This window comes from Notothenia rossii, assembly GCF_949606895.1.
Source record: "Notothenia rossii genome assembly, chromosome: 11".
NCBI lineage: Eukaryota > Metazoa > Chordata > Actinopteri > Perciformes > Nototheniidae > Notothenia > Notothenia rossii.
In genome coordinates, this window is record NC_136910.1 from 11,600,460 (window position 1) to 11,609,659 (window position 9,200).

The 9,200-nt window shown below is 42.7% G+C and overlaps 1 protein-coding gene across 1 annotated transcript; it reads right to left on the minus strand.

Moving 5' to 3' along the window:
• Positions 1-4,636: 4,636 nt before the first annotated feature.
• adrb1 (adrenoceptor beta 1) lies at positions 4,637-6,798 on the minus strand. The gene has a single exon (XM_079660865.1). The coding sequence runs from the start codon at positions 6,644-6,646 to the stop codon at positions 5,468-5,470; it is 1,179 nt and encodes a 392-aa protein (XP_079516991.1). The 5' UTR covers positions 6,647-6,798; the 3' UTR covers positions 4,637-5,467.
• Positions 6,799-9,200: the final 2,402 nt, after the last annotated feature.

The following is a 9,200-nucleotide window of genomic DNA, read 5'->3' on the forward strand; positions in this document are numbered from 1 at the left end:
GAGTTTCCCCGGTGGGCCGGTGCTGTGTGGGCCGGAGGGCCAAAAAAAAAAAAATATATATATATATATATATATTTTTTTTTTGCCTAAATCCTACCGGCCCACATTTGTAAGTGTTCCGGCCACTCCCATTTTTTTTTTTTGCTTACCTAAATCCTACCGGCCCACATTAGTAAGTGTTCCGGCCCAGCCCAGCCCAGCCCAGTCCAGCCCAGCCCATCCCAGCCCAGCCCAGCTCAGTGGCGTGTGGCCCACTGGGCTGGGCTGGGCCGGGCCATTTTGATAGGCTACCTTTGTTCTATCTATCAGTTTCAAATTCACACATCAGGCCCGTAGCAGCTGTCACTGCGCAGTGAACGATCAGCAGTGAGTGACTGAGAGACCAAGCTGGCAGTTGCTTACAGATGGATAAGCAAACTCCAAAGCGTAAAGGCGCTTTTGTATAGTTTGTATATACAGTATTGTAGCAAGCCCTGGGTTCAGAGGGAGGGGCTTGCATAGGGGAGGGGGTTGGCAGGGAAACGGGGTTCAGGAGGAGCGGCTGTGCGGTTGTACCCGTAGGATAGAAAAGGGGGAAGTGACGTCTGACTCAGAGGTCGCGCGGCTGTGGAGAAGAACGTGTTGCCCACATTCTGTTACTGAGTTTAGGCTAGTTAGCTAGCAGGTTTATTGTTTTGGGTGCAGTCACTTTTGCCTCCACTTGCTGTTCAAATAAATGTTGAAAGAAAAAGTCAATCTGTTTACAGTTCCGTTTTATATGGGTGTTGAAGAAGAAGAATTGGGAGGGATGAAACTCTCTTTAATAGTCACACATGCAGAGCACACAGCACACAGAGTGAAATGTGTTCTCTGCTTTTAACCCGTTCTAGTACCAGGAGTCTAGTACTAGGAGCAGTGCGCAGCTATTGTACAGCGCCCGGGGAACAATGGAAGTGAGGGGGTAAAGGGGATGTCCGGTGCCTTGCTCATGGGCACCACGGCAGGGCAGGAGGTGAACTGGGACCCCTCCAAGTAGAAGTCCACACTCCAAATGTAGGTCTGGTCGGGGACTTGAACCGGCGACCCTACGGCTCACAGTCCAAGCCCCTACTGACTGCCATAGATTTAGTCCCTAATTTTGCTCTCAAAGTTCACATGATTGATGCATTTAACTTCAACATTTAAAAAAAAATCTTCCCGGAGGAGCTTGCCCCCGGACCCCCCTAGAGGAGGTGAGGTCCACCACCTGCCCACACCCCCTGTTTAATGGTCTCACCCACATTGAGGATGCTTCCTACGCCCATGTTTTATTCCATGTGTCAAGTCAGGCAAATTGGGTCCAAATGTTATTGCATCAATGATCTTTTAACATTAAAATCACTAAATATATGCTGTAACTATTTTGCTCTTGACAACTCAAGGGCTCAGGTAATGTGATTACTATATGAATAATGGTCCAAAATAACATTAAATGCATAGGGTTTTTTGTTAAGTAACATACTTTCGTCGCCGGCCGGCCGATACATGTCGCGCATTAAGTTGGCCTGTCTATCAATTAATCCCCGGGCCACTTTTCCCCCCCAGTCCGCCCCTGAATCCAACCAATGAGGCATAGTGTCTTAGCATCAGTATCACAATAACATTTGGGAAAAGACAAGATAACGTATTCACAATGTATTTAATTCTCTTAGACGATAATGATGTTTGTGTTGGTCTTAATTAAGTACAGATGGCTAGAGGCGTTAATTGGCGTAGAAAATGTTCATGATTTTGACGAGGGGAGCTTCATTCCATAGATTACTGAATGAACAACTCAGTCTCATGGCATTTCGTGTTCACCAACACGATTTTTAATCTATTGATTCGTGTTCTATTGAGTAAGAACATGTTTTTATGGACGACACAGCTTCCGGTCTTCCTATAACACGTAATGCCGTGAGACTATAGAAATACATTGCTTTTAAAATCGTGCTGTGAAACACGAAAAAAAGGGGGAAATCGTGTTGGTGAACACGAATCAATAGATTAAAAATCGTGTTGGTGAACACGAAATGCCATGAGACTGGGTTGAGAAAGCTCACAACTGTTGCCTGAGCAGATTCGAAAACTCCCGACACTCCTTTAAAGTATAAAAGCGATTTGGTGATTTGGAAGTTCATGCAAAATGTCTGACTTGATTCTGCTGTTAAATCATGGTCTATTCGGATTATCGTCCGGGAATATGGAAATATGTATGATTGCACCTTGAGTCGTATCTAGTCTTGTATAATGTCCATTGACGATGCATATCTTTGACAACGCTTGAACCCAAATTCAATACAGCTATGAACAATCTTATATTTTAGTCCCATATTTGCTGTCTAACAACTAACAATTAGATGATACCACTCTCACATACTGTATGTGCCATAATTATGAAGCTGGAGCTAGCAGTCAGTTAACTAAGCAATGGTAAATAGCTAGCAAAAATCTAACAAAATCTGTTTCTTGGCAATTGCAAGAGTCTCCGCTGCTTGCTGGCAATGACTCCCAGCCAAGAAATAGTTGGTCACAAAACCCGCCTCCACCGCCACTATGTTTTATATGGAATAAGCAAAAGAGATATATAACATGTTTATCAGTGAGCTTTATGAAGCTAGCATACGGACTAAAATGCTAATTTACAGACCTAGGTTAGCTGGTAGCCCCAGATTCCAGTCTTTATGCTAAGCTAAGCTAACTGGATGCTGTGACTACATTTTTAGATAGTGTAGTGTTATCAGTCTTCTCACCAAACTCTTGGCAACAAAAGCATATGAGTGTACTTACTGTAGCAACATGTCCAACTATTGCTGTACATTTGGGCTTTTAATGGGGCACATGATTGCACCTTGACCACATCAAAAAATAGTTTTACAATAATCCAGAAGATTCCAGCTATGGGACTCGGTCTGTGCATCCACACTGTCAAAGGCAATTTGCAAAAATAATATAGTAGAATATGATGTAAATATATATACATAAACATTTATATGTAACTAATTTGAGGGTTTTTACCCAGTTATAGAGGCATAGTTGATCGACAATAATCCAGTAAAACACACCAGAGGTATTCACTAACCAGTGACATTTCTGTTATCCAACATGTGCCCGCAGTTACTGCTGTGGTGACAGTGATATCAGTTCATCTCCTTTGACTTGGAGCAGCCAAAATGTGCACTGATACTCATGCAATTTGGGACAATTATTCCTAAAGCTGCTGATTAGCTCCTCCATCTGTGAGCTCACTGCTAATCTGAGCGAACACATACTTCCTGCCAAGCAAACACTGCTTAATAATGAAGTGGGACTTTGCCAAGGGCCATCAATGATTTTGGCTGGTCCGCTGTTATTTTCTTTTGTTTTTTTTTCACACAAATGAGACCCAGCCAATTATATCTAAACAATGTTCATTAACCAAAACGGCTGAGCTAAACTCCATTCAGGTTTTGTGGTCTAATTGAAATGTACAACTATTGGCTCTTCTGGGAAAGCATCATGCTAATGTGTTGTGAAGAGGTTCAGCTTAAGGGGTGATTTATATTCGAGTAAAAGCAATCATTCTTGTAAGAGTCACTTCATAACGCCAGCTGTCACTAAAACACGTTTCTATATTCTTTCAGAGTGATGTAAATAATACAACAGCATAGGCCTACTCATTGAGCTCCATAACTGTATACAGCTGAGAGTAAAGAAAACACAAACCATTTCGGCCTATTTGGCACAAATGAATAATATTACACATAAGTATGTAAATATGTTTCAGAAAATAAGGATGTTACACCTGCAGTGAGCCCTTATTCTGTTCAATCTGTGAAAAGAGTGCAACAAAATAACTCTGATGACATCATTACTGTTAGTTTTTCATATTTTGGGCTTGAGAGTTAAAAGAAAATGTATAAAACATGCTCTTCAAATTGGAGATGTGGGCTCAGGAGCCAGGGAGGGTCTGATGAAAAGTGCTTTCCAGTTGCATCATTTTGCATCAATTGGAAATGTAGGATCACGTGTTTTGGGCACACCACCCACACACCCACACCAGTTAATAAAAGTCATGTTTGGCCTAAGCTGCACACGTTTTAAAAAAAATGTTTGGGGGGGAAATCTGTCCCTTTTGAGTCCCTTCTAAGACAAGTGCAATGCTGCATTGCAGGAATACATCTTAAAAGTTTTTAAAATGTAGAAAATCACACAATTCTTTGCACTTTATGACAAAATCTAAATGCATTTTGGAAAAGGTACTTAAATGTAACATGCAACGTTTTCCTCCCAATAGTCAAAGTAATAGTAATTTGAATGTGAAATAGCAAAGCTTTAACCCTATAGTTGAAATATATAATTATTTTTGTCAGCTCAATCCAACAATACAGTTGCCTGTGTGCAGATGTGCTATGTCTGATTGACCCTTGACCTGGGCACAGCTGTTCGGAAAAAAAAGATTAACCATGTAAACAAAACCATATGACTGAGCATAAATGTGTATAACCCTTTATATATACAGTCTATGCCGGTATAACCCCATTGTTTAAAAATCTGATTTCCTTGCTTATCTCTCCACAGAGGCCAATCAGATTCCAGATGCTCACAGCAGGTCCAACCATTAATAGAATGACATTCCAAAAAGAATCACAAACAGTAATTAACAATGAAACGTCCTTTTATTTCACAGGAGTCAACACACAAACCTCACAACAGCATGTAAAGCTTAAATGAGAAAGACAATGGAAGAGGCTAAAATTCCTCACTCCAGTACTAAACACCACATAGGCCTACTACAATATGTACAAAGGGCGTGGGAATCAGACCCATTCTCTTGCTGATTGTAAAAGGTATCGCAGAATAAATACATAATTTACATAAATGTTTAATATAAACAAATACATGTCGTACAAATTGCACTTGCCGACAGCAGTGAGGTAAAAACACATTGTGAGCACGACATGACTACAGTACAGCCACTCCAACAAATACCTCGCTCCTGTCCAACGCTTTTAAATAAAAAACATTTCATTACAGTGGGTCATTTTAAGAATAAATTGTGACCGATCACGAACATGGGGTTAACGTAAACGATAAATGCACTCCCCCTTATATATTATATATTATCATCAATATCGTTGAACTGTTGATCCAATAAAATAAGAAGGAAATCAGGAATAAACCACAGCGTACGTGCGCTCTTTGAAATAAGTGGCAATTCACTTTATGTTGTATGGCAAAGTGCATTATGGTTCACCAGAACCACCTGGTGATATTTTTTAAACAAACCGTCCTGCGCAGCTTGGAAATAACATTGGTCCTGGTGCCTCTTTTAAAATGTGGCTTTCAAATTCTGGAGATTTCGAATTCTCTGATCTCTTGCGCACGCCTTTCCAAAAAAAAAAAAACCCATTTCAAAATGATCCAGCGTCTGCTTTTGCCTCCATAATTTCCCGGGGTGTTGTAATCCACAAAGGTTTAATGTGTTCCTTCACAGCTGTGATTCAGAGTGAGACAGCTTTGCCGTCCCCACCAGGCTGCTGTCACTGTTGTCCAAGACTGCGCAATCCCTCCACAGCCCCAGCGTTCCGGGCTCCAGAGCTGTGACGAAGACCCCGGAGCACCGGGACAGGTCGCAGGAGCTGATGTGCAGCCTGCGGTCAGCTTGCCTCGGGCAGCACAGCAGCCTCTTGAAAGCCTTCCTGAAGTCCGGGCTACGGCAGTAAATAATGGGGTTAAACGCTGAGTTCGCGTATCCAAGCCAGTTTAAGAACACGAAAAGGTCTTTGTCCACCACCTCTGCGCAAAACACCCGCACCACGTTGACTATAAAGAAGGGCAGCCAGCACAGGGTGAACGTCCCCATGATGATGCCCAGCGTTTTGAGCGCCTTCTGCTCCCTGAGCGCTAGGATTTTAGACGGCCTCTTCTTGCACTTAGAAGTCAGTCCGGTTAAGGTGTTGTGAAACCTGCCCTCACACTTGTCAATCTTCCTCAGTTGCTTCTGCGCCTCTCTATACACGCGCGCGTAAACAAAAATCATAACAAGCAGGGGAATGTAAAAAGATATGACAGATGAGGAGATGGCATATGCCCTGTTGGTGACAAAGTCGCAACATTCAGGGTCCTCGTAGCAGGCAGTGTCCACACTGTCCCGGGACCAGTGCATCAGGATGGGGAGGAAAGACACCAGCGCAGAGATGGCCCACACAACGCACACCATCGTTTTGGCCCGAGCTTTGGTTAACAAGCTTTGGTAGCGGAATGGAGAGGTGATGGCCACGTACCTGTCTATGGCGATAACGCACAAAGTCTCGATGCTGGCCGTGACGCACAGGACATCCACGGAAATCCAAAACTCGCAGAAAAAGGAGCCGTACATCCAGGAGCCGCGCACCTCCAGCGCGGCGCCAAATGGCACCACCAGCAACCCCATGATGAGGTCCGCACTGGCCAGGGACACGATGAAGACATTGGTGAGGGTCTGCAGCCTCTGCGTTTTGGCTATGGCCACGATAACCAAGATGTTCCCGAACACGATAGACACGACAATCAGACCCATTAATAGGCTCATCCCTGCCATCCACTCCTCGGACGCGGCCGCAGCGGAGCCCGGTGCGTCCGAGGCATTCTGGAGGTTCACCTGCGAGGACGCGCCGCCGTCCCCCATGACGGGCTGCTGCGCTGTGTGCGGGACCAGATCCAGTTCATCCAGGCAGTCGTTTCTACTTTTTCGCCGTCGCACGAGCCACAGCTCCTCTCCGGTCGCGAGCCAATTCCATCTGGAGGTCCTATCTCACCCTCAGCTTACGCGAGCTGCTGCACTGGCCCGGCACATCGAAGCAGGCGGTGACATCACTGCTCCTCAGGACCAATCACAGCAGCTCAGAGGATAAATTGTCAAAACAATAAAGTGGAGGGAGCAAACAACACCTGAACCTCAACAATTATTAATTCAGCGTCACCTTTGTGTCATGTTTTTATAATGTACTACATTGAAAAGCAACACTTTCATTCAGGAAGAGGAGGACATTTATGGCAAGAGTTGTAACAACATCCTGAATCTGATATTTGTCAAAGAGTCTGCCTGTCTTTGGGAACATGACAAGCCAAACATGGAGATTCAAAATCCACCAGGATAACTTTATGGATTTCATTGGTTTCATCGCTTGCCATTACAAACAAGATTTGTTTTTCCACTTGTTCACTTCATATTTTTATCACAAAGAATACATTCCACAGTTATGTGGTCAGGCCCCACCACAGATCTGCTCTGTATGAAACTCCCTAACAATGAGCCAAGGGTTAAGACAATCGGGGACAAACCAGGGCCAGGTTCATTAAAATGTGTGTTAAACATATTAAGGTTGTTCAATATTTACAAGATAAGTTCAAGGTTGATTTATCCTACAACCAGCAGAACAAAGCAGCAATTTAGGCTGAGGAACATCAGGCAGTCATGTTATACAGTTGAAACCATGTAACACAAAGATAAAATAACTGAAAAACAACACAAGAAACTACAGAGGAGAACAAAATAAAAGATTTAGAGAAGTGATTGAAAAGTTGACAATGTGCTGATTTGGCCAAATGGAACTCCTCCTGCTCGGATACTTTTAAAGATCTAACTCGTTCTGGCTCTCCAATTTTAACCCCCCCCCCCCTTTTTAATGTTCTTGCAGGAAGGAACATTATTTAAAAAAGACAGCAGCATCTATTGTGCACATTACCTGCTTTTGAAGACAGCCTTTCTTAGTCTACAGTTTAATGACAAGACTTTCAACACACAAGGACGGATGACCCGTTAAGTGGAAGAACTTGCATCGCCTCGTGACACACATACCACAAACAAAGATGGGCGACACAGTGCTTCTTGTCCTTGTGTGTGTGTGCTGAATATCATGAACCTGACGACCCAGAGCCAGAGGCTGTGACACAAGCTGACACAAGCTGACAAAAAGCTCATCTCAGAGTGACAGCCACAAAGAAATGTCTGGTAACATGAGAGCATCAGAATAATATATTGAATATTATCAACAAATAGATTATGATATATTATTTTTGGGTAATATTATATAGAAATTCATTGGTGAATTCACAAGCTAGCAGTATCTAACTGTGTGTTATAGCTCTACTCTAACCAGCTCTAACATTGAAGTGGTGTACAGATATTATTGGAGATGGGTAATTTAATGTGTATCTTTGCAGGACTTTTACTTGTAACAGGGTATTTCTAGAATGTGGTATTACTGCTTTTAGTTATGTAAAATATTTGACTACCAGGCTTTTCTTACCGAGATATGAGAAAGCTAAAACATATTCATCAGACTTCTAGGGGTTTCTAAGAAATGCAGTTCTTAAAAAATAGGAAGGACAGCTCAGTCCCATTTCAGAAACTGGCTGTTATTTTTGGTACAATATGGACTGCGTGGCAACCATGCCAATCTAGCTCCATTTGGGGCAAGAGTCCATTTTTCACGAGTAATGGTCTGTTTAAGAGGCTACATTTGTATTTGTTTTTCAGAACTTACATTTTTTCCCTCACTTTAGCGAGAATAAGCATGAGCAAAGTGCTCTCCACGCACTGAGCAGCTCCTAACTCCCACATATCTTTGTGTAGGTCTTGCATGCCACCATAAAGAGCGGTAGAACAGTAGGTTAAACTTGACTTCGCAGCTTGACCTCAACACCTGCACAGAGCCAAAGGTCAAAGGTGATTACATCATCTGAAATGATGCCTTCCTGTTTGGAGTTTCTGAGCAGAGGTCAATTCAGGTAAACATTTTCAGCAGCTCTTTTCATCATAAATCACTTGTCACAAAAGCTATAAGTATGGTAATATCTTATCTCTTACAAAGATATGATCTTAATGGAGCCCACTCAGCCACAGCGAAAAGCGAACACATGACTCGGCAATTAAAACTCATTTAGAAACTGTGATTTTCCTCTTCAGCAAACATCATGGTTTTAACTTCTAAACAAACACCCTGTAACTTACATTTCATAACTCCGGCCACCTCCAATCAGCATCTTTTTATTTAATTTTTTACACAACACCTTTTAAGAGGTCGGCAACAATTAACCAGTGTCAGCTTCATGCATCATATGAGGGTCATAAGAGTAACATGCCCTGAGGAAAGCTTTTCGAAAAGCTATTTTTTGTGCTGTTAAAAGAAGCTGTGTGCAGACTGAGGCTTTTATCTGATCACCCAGAAACAGAATCC